Raw genomic sequence first — 17,139 nt, 5'->3', positions numbered from 1 at the left:
ATATTGCTTTCTTTGGGATAGAGTCAGTGATGAAGAAGGGTTTTGCAGTGAGGGCATTGATGATGGTTTTGGAGAAGCATCAGGCAGAGGTATTGGCAGCCAACATTAATGGTAACGAACATAAGTTAACATTAACCATCACAGCACTTGTCAAGAAGAGCAATGGAGATGATCAGGTCCAGAGGATCAGAAAGGACCTTTTGCTTCTTCTCTCTTGATCTTGCAATATTGATTTGGTAGCTTCACTCATGTTCTGGGCTTGGAGAGAGAGAGAGTATAGTACTGTACACAAGAGAATGCCTCATTTAGTCCAACCTTTTCCTAGAATGACAAATTCTCTCTCTCTCTCTCTCTCTCTCTCTGCCAAGTGTACTACGGGTCCCTGACGTGTAAGACTCATTGGCCCTTAACTTGGCTTAATGAATTATGTCTTATGGATGCCAAGTGTACTACACATTTTTTTTTTTTATGAGAAAAGTGTACTACACATTTATATGAAACTATTAATATCAATTTTTGGGATACTGATATGCATAGGCATCATGGATTTAGTGCACAGTATCAGATTGGGTATCGGTCATCCCAGAAATCAATACAATACCGATATAGATCGGCATGGATCAGCTGGTATCAAACAATTTTACCTCTAGCTTTTCACCCCAAAAAAAAAAAACAGGATGTTTAGACAGTTTTACCCCTAGTCTATACCATTCCATTGATTCATTTTCCCCTTATTATTACTATTCCCCCTTTTACTTCCAGTACGAGCTTGAGCGCTAACTTGCTTTTCTGACATGATTCGTCTTCTGCAAGTGATCGCTTCCCTCTCAATGTGCAAGCTATCAATATCAACTAGGTATCAAGATCGGTGGCTAGCAATACCGTGCACTATTGACCGATACCTTGAACCTTGATCGGTATTAATTGGTCTGCAACAATATCAATACGTATTAGCTAATATGTTGATAAAGTGATACTATAAGCTGTCTATCTCTCCCTCTATCATGGTTCTAAGTATCAGTATCGTACCGCCTGGTACCGATGTTGCATGTAGCCAATCTTGATACTGTGTCGATACCATATCAGTGACACGGGATCAGAAAACCTATTTATAAGGAGTTCCAAGTGTAATTTTGTCTGATACAGCTGATCCGTTTCGATACCGATACCGTATCGGTATTGTATTGGTTTTGCAAGTGATCGAGACCGTGCACTAGAACTATGCACTCTATCAAACTAGAGAGAGAGAGAGAGAGTAGGACACAACTGTAATTCTATTAAAAAGTTGGACCAAATGAGGCATTGTGCTTACACTATATCTCTCTATCTAACAAACAAAAGCCAAAACTAGTAGGGAATCGAAATGTCATCATTGATCGTCCATTCACCCCCACAGTCTCCTCTGCAAGTCTGTATCGAGTAAGGTACTACTAAGCACTAAGCAGATATCTCCTTAATCGGTAGATTCCTTTTGTCAGAATCAGAGAAACACTCACTGACCGCCATGATTCGCCAAAACCCTTAATCAATCAATCTTCGTCTATGGCTTTTTCTCTATTTCCTACATAACGGTTTCTCTCCGGGAGAAGCAAACCAATGGAAGAGAAAGGGGCACCCCATGAAGGAGTCACAATGAAGAGCTGCAGCAATGCAGATAACCCTCTAACGTTGGCTTCACAGGGTATCACCATTAACGAGAAGATCGATTCAAGCTCAAGCACAAGAAAAAGAACCAGAGACGAAGCTACCGTGAAGATGAGAGTCAAGGAAATTCAAAAGGACCAAAAAAGGACAGAGAAGATGCGCCTCCACTACTCAACTCTTCAATCCATGGTTCCACACCTCTTCCCTAAGGTAACTCTGTTGGTGGAAAAAAAGGTATCCAATACTCACAGGATGACATGGATTAGGATAAATGCAGGGCGTGCCAGAACCTGTGACGCAAGTTCAAACGGATTGGGGTTTGCGGCCTATCTGACTACCAACCAGGGATGTAAGGTTCCCTCGTGCCTGAGTTATCTCCAAAGACCTTTGGGTTAGACTATATAGGTTACGGACTCAATGGGGCTCACCAAAAGCTTGTAAAGATCGATTGAGAGAAGGAGCTGACCTTTGCACGAAATAAAATTACTAAATTAATTAACAAGAGAAATACATCGACCCGTTACAAACAAGCCAAATCCACAAGAACAGAACTTCTCCAATGATTGGCTCAATGAGGTGGCAAGTACACTCCTCCAACTACTAAGAAAGCTAAAATAAAGCTGATAAGCAAAGAAACAGTAAAGATAATGCCAAGGAGTTTGATTTGTGTGTCCCTATCTGCAGCAGCCATCGTCCCTTTTATAGTGGTCCTTTTAGATAGTGGCGGCGGATCCCCCTTGGCTTCAAAACCCTAATTTTCCACCTCCACGTGGCAGAGCTTGTTGCACCCTTCCTGGGCCCCACCGCTGGGGTGAACATGGCCTGCTTTCCTTCTCCCTTGGAAGCAAGGGGCACCTCCCTTGTGGGAGTGAATCTCTTAACTGCGTTTGACAGAGTCAAGCCCCCTTTACCTAAGGCCGCTGACGTGGCTCATCACAATGGCTCTCTAGATGGCGCATGGTCCCATAGGACCCATCCGAAAATGGTTTCAACAATCGCCCCTCACAACTTCCTGGGGCAGTGCCGCGTGGCCTACCTAGCATCAGGAAGTTGTGCTCCCTTTGCACTTCTTCCTGGAGTTCCAACGCCCCAATTATGACGCAGCACCTCCCTTCGCCCTGGAAAGCTGCCCCTTCCATTAGTGCGCCGTCCCTGATGTAACCGCCGACCTTTCAATCAGTGACCAAAATAACCACGCCTCTTTTGAATTTCGAACTCTCCCAGGACTGGCGCCATAACTTCCCTCCGTTTCCTTCTTGAGGCACATTCTTCCTGGTTCTCTTTTATTCTCATTCTTCTTCAGTCGCCCACGATTTTGGCTGTGTTATGGAGAACCTCCCCCCTTACCCTGTGATTTCTCAACGTGAGCGAGAGCTGGAGAAGACCCAAAAGGCGAAGCAGGCTCAGCTTTCGTCCTCCTCCCCCTTCGAGGTACTCATTCTTTTTCCTGACCCCCCCTTGTTTGCGTTAGGTCCTGCCCAACCCTATACGCCAGCGCCAATCCCCAACTTCCCCCAACACTAGGAGGAGGTCACTCTTCTTTGCTCCTCTGTTGCATTTAGCACCAAACCCAAGCCCTTTTCTCTCCTGTGGCCATCCTTTCTTCCAGACTGGGAGACGTGGGTAAACTGCATCGTGATCGCCAAGCACGGCCGTCTCTCGACCCTAGGGATTCTTCATGCCTTAGGCATGTCTAGCATCGCTGTTCCTCCTGACATCCCTCTTTTACAGGCTGCCCTGTGCTTCTGGTCCAGCTCCAGTAACGCCTTCCTCTTCCCTTGTGGGCCCATGAGTCCTACTCTTCTGGATGTGGGGGCTCTAACCGGCCTTAAGGCCACTGGCCCCGTATTCCATGGGGCCTCCCTTGGAACCCTAGACTCCAGGGGCTTCGAGGAACAACACGGCCTGGATTTTACCAAGAAGGCTAGCTACAGCATGTACCTATCCTCTGTTCGCAGGACTGAGGGCCCCATTTCTAAGGCCGAACTCGTGGCCTTTCTTCTCTTTTGGATCTGCCGCTACCTGGCCTGTGTCAAATCCAACAAGATTGCTAAGACCTACCTGCGCCTGGCCAACTCCCTGGGCCAAGGGCGCTCTGTGGACCTAGCCTCCTTCGTCATGTCCTCTCTCCATAGGGGCTGCAGCACTATTGTCAATTCCAACTTCGAATCTGGTGGCGGCCCCTTTTGGTTACTCCAAATTTGGCTACGGGCATACTTTTCAGCCTTTTACACTCCTTCCCCCGTCCTCAAGTGCCGTACCATCGGCCTGTACTTTGTGCAGGAGTTGGTGAAAGAAGAATGCCCTACCCTATAGGACTACCACTCCTTCTTCCTTAGACTTGAAGAATCTCGTGCCCCCGCGCTGTTCCTGCCCTTCCATCTCCACAAGGACCTCTCCCCATGGCTGTCAGATGCCCTGCGCAACCCGCGGTCTGCCCTTGAGTTATGGTGCAAGTTCTTAGTCTGCAGGGATTTGCACTTTGGAGTTATCTTAGAGCCCTCTGGGAACAACACGTGTGGGTTTGAGGTTTACAACCCTCAATGTTGCGCCCTCCAATTCAGCCTGATGCAATCCGTCCCCCTCCCGTGCTACTTTTCTGAGAACAAAGGGGAACCAGCCCATCCTATGCATCGCCAGCATGGGTGACTATGTGATGTCCCGCTTCCTCCCCGAGCCATTTGACCCAGAGTCCTCTGCCACACCAGAGTTCTCGGCTTGGTGGTCCACCTTCTTCACCTCCCTGTCTACTGAGGCGCTTCCCCCAATTACTGATGATGCTGACTCTGATTCTGAACTGCAGATGGAGGACAATACTAGCAAAGGTAAAGCTCTGGTCCCACAAGTTCCAAGTAAGTTGCTTCTGAACTCAATCCTTTGGTATGAGGAGGCCTTTGGCGTCAAATACCACCCAGACCATTGTATTATGCAAAGACACCACGACCTAGCCATAGATAGAATCCGTTGTCAAAGTGTGAAGAATTCCTAGCTCGGCCTGTAAACGCCCGTAAAGTAGCTAGGATGGCCTATATGGATATGAGCAGCTTTGATCGCTCATTTAAGGCCTTCATGGACCGACAACCTGCCTTACCCGACGCCGGCCCGAGTGTGGCTGAGCTTGTAAACCCCCACCTTTGGATGTGGTCTGGCAGGGTTGAATTTGCTTGCTCCTACGCAATGACTATGAGGTTACTCGTACGAGGTATGCCATCCAGGCCGTCAATCCTGCCAAGCATGGTACCCCTGCAACCCTGCATTCCTTTATGCACTGTGGTTTTCTGACTAACGGTCTGTCATCTACTATCTTCCAGAGGCCCGTCCTACCCGTTCTGTGCCCTCTCGCTCGGTTGGAACTGACACCTCTCAGAAATGCAGGACCCCTTCTTCGGCCCCCACCAGTCCGCTATCAAAGGGGCATCCCTCGAAAAAACTAAAGCAAGCAACCAAGCAATCCCTCAAGGAAGCCCCCCTCAACGAAGAGGTTTCTGAAGCATTGTCCAGTCTGAGGCGCTCAAGGCGCCGCCTCGTGAAAGCTCATACGCCGTCCCCCCCCCAACTCTCTCGGACGTTGCCTCGGGTTCTGAGGAAGACACTCTAGTCGCAGGCTCTCACGATGAGGCGGCCTCCGAATTACCTGCTCCCGTTGTTTCGTTGCCCTTCTCGAAAGTTGTTAGCATAGGGGAGCAAGTAGGCAGCTCTAGTCCCGTCCCTGTTCCAGTTCAAAGCCCCTCTCTTGATTTGGTGGTACGTCCCGACGGTGGTTTATTTGCATGTTGGTATAGTTAGGCATCCTCTGACCGATCTTTTCTTCTGACAGGATTTTGATTTCGACTCGGTCCTAGCTAGGTGCCTCACCCCCCTTGGGGAAGCCTTTCCCGTGGGCACACAGGCCCCACCCCCTTTAACTGTCGAAGAGGCGAAGCGTGCCTTTGTCAAGTTTGTAGAACAGCAGCTCCCTGCCAAGGAAGGACTTGATCCAGACCACTTTCTCGCGCTCACCCAGCCACTTCAAACTCTATCAGCCGGCACCACCCTTCCGGACTCAGCCAAGCTATGGGTCAGTAAAGCCGCGACCGTCATTCATGGGAACGGCCTCAGCCCACTTGGTGAAGTAGTCCATCACAACGATTATGAAACAATGTCCCCTCGTAGCTGGCGGCATCACCTTCCTGATTAGGTCCATTGCCCATCCCCTGAACGGCCATGGCTTCACTATCGGGTTGAATTCCACCACAGGGGCCTACTGCACAAGGCCGTGTCGTTGACAAGCCTGACATCCTTTGGCGTACCTTACGCAGTCTGTCAGGATGGTCGGCCAGTAATAGCCATGCCTCCTGATTAGCCACCTCATCTTAGGACCGGCCTAATGTGACTCACAGATCCCCTCATGCACCTCAACCATAACAACCATAGACTCATTGAGGCTAACGCACTTGAGTAGTAGACCGTCCTTTCCTTTCTTGAACAAGTCATCCCCCATCAGGACATAACTCAACGCCCTATACCTGGTTCTCCTATCCATGCTAGGGCTTGGGTCCCTTAGGTACTGGATTATTGGGGTTCTCCAGTCTGGCTGAGTATCCTCTACCTGGTTCACTTCTACCTGGTCCATGTCGAGGACCGACGAGACCAACTGCTTTCGTATGACGATGGTTCAGTCTACACCATCTTCTGTGGGGCGCAAACCTAACGCTACTTGTGCCAAGGCATTGGCAGTCTGATTCTCTACCCGAGGGACGTGTTTTATTGCCACATCATCAAACCAAGCCATCAGGCTCTTTACCAGCAGGTGGTGATGGACTAAGTGCTCGCTCTCGCAACGGTATTCCCCTGCTACCTGCTTCACCACAAGCTGGGAGCCCCTGCTTACCTCAATGGTCCTATCCCCCATCGTAAGGAGAATCTTCATCCCAATGATGAGGGCCTCATATTCGGCCTGATTGTTCGAACAGACAAACCCCAGGTGTACGGCTAGCTGGGTTTCTGCTCCCTGCGGGGACCGGACTGCTATCCCTACCCTGGCCGAATGGTTGGTTTTTTACCCATCAAATGATAGGGACCAAGGTGTGAATTCACCTAGAGGGGGGGGGAATAGGTGAAGATAGCAGAATATGCTAAAATAATGCAGAAAAAAAATTATCTAAGAAATGCAAGTAAAGTAAATAAGCAACAAAGATAACACACAAGATTTATAGTGGTTCGGCCAAAACTTGCCTACGTCCACTCCTCTCACCTTAGAGAGAATTCCACTAAAACGAATCTTAAGTAAGAGCAAGAGGACTAGTACAAATCTTGATTAAGAGCAAGAGAACTCAACTACTCTTGATTCCGAGCAAGAGGACTCAATCAATCTTGATTCCGAGCAAGAGGACTCACTACTCTTGATTTCGAGCAAGAGGACTCCTTCTCTTGATTTCGAGCAAGAGGACTCAACAACAACTTTAAACAAAGTGAAATGAACTACTAATTAGTTTAGGATTACCTCAAACTTTAGTAGAATAGGTGCTACCTTTCAATCTATGCAGCTTTGAATGCAAATGTGTATGAAGGGAGCAAGAGTGAGATTGAACTTCTTTGATCCTCTTTGATCTTGAGTGTATAATCTCACTAGGGAGTAATTGATCTTTTAGAGTTCTTGATTGTAGATTGTTGTAGTATTTAGAACACTAATCAAGAGGGTATTTATAGGCTAGAGGCTTAGAACCAATTAGGAATCCAATTAAGAAAAGAATCCCACATTCTATAAGTAATCCGGTATGCTGGATGGGAATCCGGTATGCCGGATTACCTACTTTCCTTAAGAAACAAGGGAATAACGGTCATATTTCAACAGTCATAAAGTGATCCAGTATGCTGGATTATGATCCGGTATACCGGTTCATGATCCGGCATACCGGTTCATGATCCGGCATACCGGTTCATGATCTGGTATGCTAGATCCTCATCCAGCATGCTTAACTGAGCTGCTATTTCCCATTTCCTGAGATTCACTATTGATCCTGTATACCGTTTCATGATCCGGTATGCTGGATCATACAATTTCTGCTTACATTATTAAGTCCTTTATTGGACTTACTTAGGTCGATTCCATTGGACAAGTCCGGGCTAATTTCTTTGGTCTTAGTCCAAGTAAGAAGTATCTAAAACAACCTCCTAGGGTCATTCTAAATGAATGTATGCGTGAGTGTGTGCATTACATATGGACTTTAACAAATGAATTTAAATCTTAGTACATTTCTAAGTCTTCACAATTCTTCAAGTCTTGAACTTCACTTCTTTACATGAGTATCTTCAAAGTGAGTTCCTCTAACTTGTCTTGATCTTTGACTTCAAACGTTGTTCTCCATTCTTCATCATTCTTTGATGTCTTGAAAGATTGGACAAGTTCAATTTGCTTTGAGCATCAATCTCTTGAATTGAGTGCTCCCCCTCACTTGATGCTCTTCTCTTATCTATGCATCTTTTAGACAAGAGTTAGTACAACTAACTTATTTGTTATCATCAAAACCATAATGGGTGATGTGTGGAATTTACCCCAACACAAGGGATGACGCCAATGTGCGTGATTTCCTTCGTTTCTTCTTGCCCTTCATTCCCACCGATCTGTATAAGTGGGTGATCTGCGAGGAAATCGGCCAGGGCCTAGCCTTCAATAGCCTTTTGAGGAACGTACTGGAGAGCAAACTCTACTAATGCCAAGGCCCATTTTCCCACTCGACCTCTAGAGATTGGTCGTGTGAGCATGTATTTAATGACATCGGTCTGACCTGTGACCTCGACCGTGGTTGGTAACAAATAATACCCTAGCTTGGAACAGGGCCAGAATAACGCTACGCATAGCCTCTCCATTGGTGTGTAATGTTGCTCGGCCTCAATCAGAGCTCGACTGAGGTAAAACACTGCCTGTTCTATCCCTGCCTCATTATCCTGGGCCAGCAGACCCCCAACTGAAGATTCTGTAGCTGCGATGTACAATTTTAACGGCACTCCTGCTCGTGGTGGCGCTAATACCAGGGGCCTGACCAGGTAGTCTTTGATTGCATCGAACGCCTTCTGATGCTCGGTAGTCCAATAGAAGTCTTCCCCCGATTTCAACTTTAGCAGGGAGGAAAACACCCTAGTTCGTCCTGCTGAGTTTGATATAAACCGTTGGAGGAAGTTGACCTGCCCGAGAAACCTATGGAGCTCCCTCTTGTTCGTCGGGGGTCTGGCCTCCTTAATGACCTTGGTCTTGTTTTGGTCTACCTCTATCCCCTTCTTGTGAACGAGGAAACCCAAGAAATTCCCAGTTTCTACCCCAAATGCACATTTGAGAGAATTCATTTTAAGGCTGTGGGATCTCATCCTTTCGAATACCCTTTCAAGGTGGCCTAGGTGTTCCTCCTCAACTTCGAACTTTATCACCACATCATCAATATAGACTTCAGCGAATTTGCCGATCATGTCGTGGAAGATGGCGTTCATAGCCCTTTGGTAAGTGGCTCCAGCGTTCTTCAAGCCAAAAGGCATCACAACCCACTCGTAGGTCCCTAACGCTCCAGGACAGCGGAAGGCCATTTTCGGCACGTCTTCCTCAGCTATGAATATTTGGTTGTAGCCCGCATGCCCGTCCATGAAAGACTTTATCTGGTTCCTAGACGCAGAGTCCACTAACATGTCTACTATGGGCATTGGGTATTCGTCCTTCGGGGTGGCCTTATTAAGGTCCCGAAAATCGATACATACTCTCAATTTTCCATTTTTCTTAACCACAGGAACAATGTTAGACAACCACTCCACATATCGGGCAGGCCTTATAAACCCGGCCTTGAACAGTTGCTCTATCTCATCCTTTACTTTCAGGACAACATCTGACGCCATGCGCCTGGGCAACTATTTCACTAGTCTGAAGTTGTCCTTAATGGGCAGCCGATGTTCGACCAGTTTTCGGTCTAGACCTGGCATCTCAGAATAATCCCAAGCAAAACAATCTTTATATTTCTTCAATAGAGCTACAAGCTTTTCCTAAAATACATGACTAAGCAGACTACTAACAAAGATAGGACGTTTATCGTCCTTACTTCCTAAGTTAACTTTCGTCAATGGGTCATGTACCTACGCCGGTGTCTCTTCCATCTTGGATGGCGCCAGCTGTAAGTCCTCCATCTTGATTTCGGCCTTAAGTTCTTTTAATTCCCTGGCCGTTACTTCGGCCACTAAACCTTCCTCAACAGACATCCTCCTTTCCAGGCCCGAGACTGTCAGCCTCTGAAGGATGTTTGTTACTGCTTCGCTGCTTGTCTTAATCATAACTACTGGTGATGTTTAATTGCCCGTCCTGAATGGATGGCAATCCTAGCTGCTCCAGCATTTTCCTGGCTTGAAGTACTGGTTGCATTACGGTAGCTATTGTGACCAGAGATGTCGGTCGCCCGTACTCATCTGATCCTGTAAATTTGATGGAGCCGATATGTCCCCCATAAAGAATGGCATCAGCGTGACTTGCTTCTACCACGAATGGCCTGCTGTCTGCTGTGACTACCCTGACGTCACCCTCACCGTGCCAAAAAATGAGGATCTAGTGGAGGGATGAGGGCACACACGCATTGGCATGTATCCAGTCTCGCCTTAGGAGGGCATTGTAATGGGCCGATGTGTCCATGACGAAGAATGCTGTCATAGAGACGCACTCCCCAACCTTTAGTTCTACGGGCAGCACACCCTTGGGCTTCGTGGCACCTCCCAGAAAGTTTGTTACAGACACCTCTGCAGGAATAAGATCCAACTCGTCCTTTTCCAGTCGCTTCATCATCCTAGCCGGGAGGATGTTGATGGCCGCCCCATTGTCAACCAATACTCTTGAAATAGGCTTGCCCTCCATATGCGTCTGGACGCACAAAGGCTTCAAGTGTTGGTACATCTCTTTCAAGGGCTTGCCCAGGACGTCAGGCACCCGTCCCCTAACTAACGGGGTGTGGACCGTTCGTTCGGTCTCTCTGGTAACCACTGTCTGAACGTTCTCCGGCTGTTCCTCTTTGTCTCCTAGGGGAACTATTTCGATGTCCATCACACCAGATGTTATCTCCTCCAAAACGTCGCCTTCTAGCTGGTTCGCCTGTCCTGGTTGATACTCAAATATCTGGGGAAGAACGTAAACCATGGAGATTTGAACCTGTGTTTCCACAGAGCCAAACATCATATTTACGAATTCGGAGAAGTCAGTCTCCTCTTCTGGTGTATCACCCTATGTGGCAAAATGGCTAACGTCCCCCAGTTCGGCCCACCCAGCGACTTCAGCCACCTGACCGTCTTCCTGGTTTGGGGATTGATTCACCAGGACTTTGAAGTCGCTTTCTTCGATCTTATAATCTGACACTTCAGACTCCGGAGCCTGCCCTTTGTCAACAGGGTCCCTATCATTCTGCTGCGGCTGGAGGATATTAAGCATAGGCCGTCCCCTGGTTGCTTCTACGTCAACCTGCATCGTCGTTGCCTAAGCCAATCTTAGGGTGGCTTGCTTCCGTTGCCACCTCCTCCTTTGGGTCCTGGTCATTTCCATTCTTCTGGACTTGGCGGGGAACTTAGGATGGCGGGCCATAGTCCACTCATCCGTCCTGACGGGCTTGGGACGAATCGTCCTTAACCTGGTCCTTGGCCAACACAGGTCTTCATCGAAGTTCGGGCATACCATGTGTATGCCAAGCGTCGCTTCACTGGATTCCTGCCCAGACGGTCTATGACCGAAGGTCACGAAGCAGCTCCTTGCCTGGTCGTCCTATTAGACCGTGTCGTGCATGGCCAGCACTCAGCCTTCCTTCCTATGATCCTTTACCGAAGAGGAGTAATTTCCTGAACAGGTGCCGGCCTATCCCTGTTGGGGTCTTAGTCTTCAATCAGTCGCTTGCACTGGGTGCACACCCCCCATTGAAAAGCGTGTGCCTCCTTGGGTGGTGAGTGAACAGGACCACTGCTCCATTCTCTAAACGATCTAAAGGGCTTTGGCCGTGGGGTGTCCTTCCTACCACCGGCCACCCAGTGGTCACCCTGATGTTCAATGGGTGATCTATCCTGTCTGGACCGGTCTATGTCTCCCCACCATCGTCGGTGCTTTCCCTGGCACGACGGAGCTTGCCACCTCTCTTACTGGCGCAGCCTATGGACCGCGGCTGTCTGCTTGGGTTGCCTTTCCTCGTTCCTTAGATCCTACCTCTCTCGGCCTGGTGGGGCTGGCCGTGATCCTGCTTGCAGTGCTAGCTATCTTTGACAAGTCAGCTGTGACCATGTTGACCGGGAAAGGATTTTTGTCGATCAGCATTACTCCTTTCTCCTTCTCGTGGAATTTGATTCGCCCTTCTGTAATGGCCCTCTGCAAAGTATTGCACAACACAACACAGTTAATAGTCATATGCGTACGGGTATTGTGCCACTTACAATACTTCTAGTCTTTTAAGTCTACACTTGCTGGGATCTGATGTCCCGCCTGTAGCTTGATCTGCTTGTCTTTTAGAAGCTGATCAAAAATAAGCTCGGCCTTAGAGATGTCGAAGGAGTACTTTACCCCAGCATCGAGAGTCCGTTGGGGGTTCAGCCTGGGCTGTTCAGTCTGTCGGTCATTCACAGCCTGCTTGGCTAGGGCCTTGCAAACATAGGGTTTTCCCTCGGCAATTTCTGTCGCGTCAACCTCACAGTCCAGGAAGCTGACCGTTTTGGAATCTCCTGCCCCTAAGAGCGGGTAACTACCTGACGCAGCCTCTCTATAATATGTCCCAATGGAGGAGGCCTTCTTTTGCCCTTCCTCTTTTAGCAGGGCCTCGTAAGGTGCTGCCTGTACCACTAGCTGGCCGAGGTCCACGAAATTTTGGCCAGCAAAGCGTTTCCTAAGCTCTAGGCTTAGCCCGCCGAGGGCCATTTTTGCATACTCACCCTCATGTAAAAGGGTGGGACAATTGTACTTGGCCAGCTTAAACCGGTTGACAAACTTGTCGACAGTCTCCCCCGACTCCTGGTGCATGCGTGCCAAATCCCCAATTGTGATCTCGGGTTCAGTCTTATAGAACTGCATATGGAAAAACTCTTCCATCTCCTGCCAATTCTGCACCGAATTGGCTGGTAAGTGAAAATACCATGTGAAAGCCGAACCTGTTAACGAGTTGGGGAAGAGTTTGAGCTTTATAGCATCATTCACCCCCAGGTTTCTGCATTGTACGGTAAAACGGGCAATGTGCTCAATGGTGGACACGTTATCCTCTACTGAAAACTTCATAAATTCAGATGTTTTCCAATTCCTCCCTAGATCAATGTTATCCAGGTATTCTGGGTACGGTTTTCGATAGACCGATCGAGCCACCGATCGGTAGGCAGGGTCTATATTGTTTTGTATCAGGCGTGCTAAGTCCTCGTAGTCGAGTACCGGCCTATTCCCCATGGCCAGTTCTGGGTTTACGAGCTAGTTAGGCACCACCGCCCATGGCCCCGTAGAGGGCCATGTTGGCGTATATCCTAATCCTCGACGGTCAGGGATTCTGGCCGCAGTTTGGCTTCGGTATCCTCCCACAGGGATAACATTCGCCCCTGTTGCCATGAGGTACGGACACGTGTTCGCCCTTGACTGGCCGACCTCAGTTCAAAAACCTTGCTGTGCCATCGGGGCCCCTAACGAAGCTCCGGTTGCTGCTGCTAGAGGAACATAGGCCATTCCGGCCTGGGCTCCGTTTGCCCCTATGGTATTAGCGAACGGCAGAGTGGGGCCGGTGCTTGCTCCAGTCCCAGATTGGTACAACGGGTTAGCATAAGCCACCGGCTGGTCCCCTGGCACAAGGGCCTGGCTGGAACTCCCGACAAACGTGGCGTGTTGCCCACGGCCTACCTGGCCAGTGTCTGGTTCGACTCCCACTGTTTGGGATGTTGCCGCCTCCGGTGGTGTGAACCTTAGAGGCTGGACCAGTCCGTGCTAGGCGGCCTGCCTCTAGATGGTCAAGACAGTGATGAGCTGATCTAGACGCGAGTCCTGACCGTTGATGAAGTAACCAAAGCGGGCCTACTGTCTTTCAGCATCCTGGTTCTGAGTCTGAATCAGGTTACGGATATCTTCGGCGATCGGCCTGATGGCGGTCACCAAGTATCTCATGTCCGAGGTCATGGGCTCCAGGGCATCGTGCATGGCTATAGCGAATGGATGCGACAATTCACCGCTGCTGCCTGTGTCCTGAGAGTCAGAGCCCTCGATTTCCTGGCCGTCTATAGCAGCCAAGGGGTTAACCATTTCGTCGGCTACCTCTCTCCTAATCTGAGTCTTGTCAGCTTTCTTCTTTGGTCCCATTGCGAATCCTAAGTCTATGAGGGTCCCACCGCATGTGCCAAAATGTGTTGGTGAAAAATCCAACACCTACACACAGGGGCACAACGCACGTGGTTGAGGTAGCGCGGGCGTGCCAGAGCCTTTGACGCAGGCCCAAACAGAACTGGAAACGGCCTGTTTCAACTTTCGACCAGGACAAAATGGCCTGTTCTAAATGACTGAATGGCCTGTTCTAAGATGAAATGGCCTACTCAGCCAAGACGAAATGGCCTGTTCTAACTTCCAGCCAGGCCAAAATGGCCTGTTCTAATTGACGAAACGGCCTATTCTAAGAGGCTAGAGACGGCATGTTCTGACTTCTAACCAGGACGGGGGGGATCTTTCCGTGCCTGAGTAACTCCAAGGTCTTTTGGGTGAAAGAAAATTACGATGGACGAAGCAAAGGAAGAAGATTGAAAATCAAAGTTGCTTACTTGCAGTCTGTGTCCGATTAGAGTTGGTACAGCTTGTGAAATCCGACATTGATGAGGTTTACAACTTGGTATTTACACTACAACTATTCTACGACCAAATCGCATAATCTCCCAAAAACGGACTCGATGCAGCTACCACAATTCTGCCAGCCATGGATTGATGGAGCTTGCAACTTGATGTTAATGGTCGTCTCCTGAAACACGGGCCAAAAGACAAGATTGCTGGAGTTGTTCTCCAAGCATCTCCCAAAAACGGATCTGATGAAGCTTCCACAATTCTGCTAGCCACGGACTGATGAAGTTTGCAACTTGATGATGATGGTTGCCTTCTGAAACACGGGCCAAAAGACATGATTGCTGGAGTTATTCTCCAAACAAGACCTACTTGAATGCCCCTTGAAACACGAGCCAATAAGGCATTGGTGGCTGGAAGCCAACTCCAGCAAAAATTACAGGGATGAAAGACTACATCTTGAAAGATAAAAAAGGAATAAAGATAATAGAGTGTTGTGTTGTTGATTGTGGTGTCTATAGCTTTTAGCCGAAAAATAGACTAACGGCCATCCAAAACAACACTTTGCACTCTTAAACTACCCACAATAACAAATTGAATACCGAGTCGATCGATACAACGCACGTTTTACGCCGCTAGAAATGGAAATGAGGGACCATGACCCCAAGGCTTGGTGCCATGAAAATGTGAAAGTCCTCGGGTTCTTGATTTCACTCCCAATGACAACATCGGTCTGGCTTTATTTTGACTCTCCGATGGCATCATCGGCGAAACAAAATTTTAATAAGAGAGACCGTTGCTGCTTGCGTCAGGAATGTGAGAATCAACTTCGGTTTGGGAAGGTAGATGAGGCATGACAGGTTGCCTGATGCCATTGGATTATCTCGGCCTCAATCATAGGCACGATGGATTATCACGGCATCAGCAAAAAGACTTGCCCCTTGCCTGATGGTGTACCCTCCTCCTCGAACCATCAAAATTCTGTTGGATGTAAACCGTGCCCCTTGCCGATGAGCTATGGCCTCTCGGTGTTCATTGATAGCGAGAATTGCCCCTAGTTGAGCACACTCTCACTGCCTGATTTGGGAAAGGATTCCCTTTATCGGCATTTCTTCTTCCTCGAACCATCATGATTTTGCTTTCTGGGGTCCCACCAAGCGTGCCAAAATGTGTTGGTGAAAAAAAAGGTATCCAATACTCACAGGATGACGTGGATTAGGATAAATGCAGGGCATGCCAGAACCTTTGACGTAGGTTCAAACAAACTGGGGTTTGCGGCCTATCTGACTACCAACCAGGGATGTAAGGTTCCCTCGTGCCTGAGTTATCTCCAAGGACCTTTGGGTTAGACTATATAGGTTATGGACTCAATGGGGCTCACCAAAAGCTTGTAAAGATTGATTGAGAGAAGGAGCTGACCTTTGCATGAAATAAAATTACTAAATTAATTAACAAGAGAAATACACTGACCAGTTACAAACAAGCCAAATCCACAAGAACAGAACTTCTCCAATGATTGGCTCGATGAGGTGGCAAGTACACTCCTCCAACTACTAAGAAAGCTAAAATAAAACTGATAAGCAAGGAAACAGTAAAGATAATGCCAAGGAGTTTGATTTGTGTGTCCCTCTCTGTAGCAGCCATCGTCCCTTTTATAGTGGTCCTTTTAGATAGTGGCGGCGGATCCCCCTTGGCTTCAAACCCTACCTTTCCACCTCCACGTGGCAGAGCTTGTTGCGCCCTTCCTGGGCCCCACCGCTAGGGTGAACGTGGCTTGCTTTCCTTCTCCCTTGGAAGCAGGGGGCACCTCCCTTGTGGGAGTGATTCTCTCAACTGCCTTTGACGGAGTCAAGCCCCCTTTACTTGAGGCCGCCGACGTGGCTCATCACAATGGCTCTCTAGATGGCGCATGGTCCCGTGGGACCCATCCAAAAATGGTTCCAACAAACTCACATACATACTAATACTGGGTTCTTTTTCTTCTCATCCATTCCTCTTTTTAATTTGGACTCCTAATTAATTAGTTTTTGGAATGGGTTTGTGTTTATTGGAAATTAAAATTTCACAAATTGCAGGCTACGAGAGAGAGGATTATGGATGAAACAATCTCTTACATAAGACAGCTTGAGCGAGACTTGAAGAGTTTACAGGATCGGAAGGCAGATGCAGAGTTGATTTATCCACGAACCCACCAGAATTCGTCCATGGAAGTGAATGTTTCTGGCAATGTCGCATTGTTTGGTATACGTGCAATGATGAAGCGGCCTGGTTTAGCAATGGAGAGCGTATTCAGGGTGTTTGAGGAGCACAAGGTGGAGGTATTGGCAGCCAGTGTCGCCGTCAAGGACCGGATGTTGTCATTAACAATCACTGCACTGAATGGCGATGGTGAGGGAGATGGAGATGATAAAATTAATACAGAGAATCAAAGGACACCTTACCCACGTTCTTAACCTTCTGACTTCCGAGCTCTAATATGATACACTTTCTTCTTCTTCCTTCTCTTTTGGGTTAGTTCCAAGTTCCAACTAAAACAGCTTATTATGGTTCAGGTCATTAGTAATTAGTTCATTAAGGATAAACTTTGAATCATACTTCACAGAAAAAATGAAATTTATTTCAGCAATTAAAAGGGAGAGATGAGAAAATGGTAATGAATCTCTCATGATGATTCGTTACCAGTAGTGTATATTTATAGAATGCTTTTACAGAGTTTGTTATACAGTTGTGCA

At 48.0% G+C, this 17,139-nt stretch overlaps 1 protein-coding gene across 1 annotated transcript; it reads left to right on the top strand.

Annotated features, from left to right (window-relative positions):
* The first annotated feature begins 1,558 nt into the window (after window positions 1-1,558).
* LOC122669549 lies at window positions 1,559-16,863 on the top strand. The gene is made up of 2 exons (XM_043866333.1): window positions 1,559-1,857; window positions 16,486-16,863. The coding sequence occupies exons 1-2, from the start codon at window positions 1,597-1,599 to the stop codon at window positions 16,858-16,860; spliced, it is 636 nt and encodes a 211-aa protein (XP_043722268.1). The 5' UTR covers window positions 1,559-1,596; the 3' UTR covers window positions 16,861-16,863.
* The last annotated feature ends 276 nt before the right edge of the window (window positions 16,864-17,139 follow it).

The sequence above is a fragment of the Telopea speciosissima genome, chromosome 7, assembly GCF_018873765.1.
Source record: "Telopea speciosissima isolate NSW1024214 ecotype Mountain lineage chromosome 7, Tspe_v1, whole genome shotgun sequence".
Taxonomy (NCBI): Eukaryota; Viridiplantae; Streptophyta; class Magnoliopsida; order Proteales; family Proteaceae; genus Telopea; species Telopea speciosissima.
This window is presented reverse-complemented; position numbering and strand designations above follow the sequence as displayed.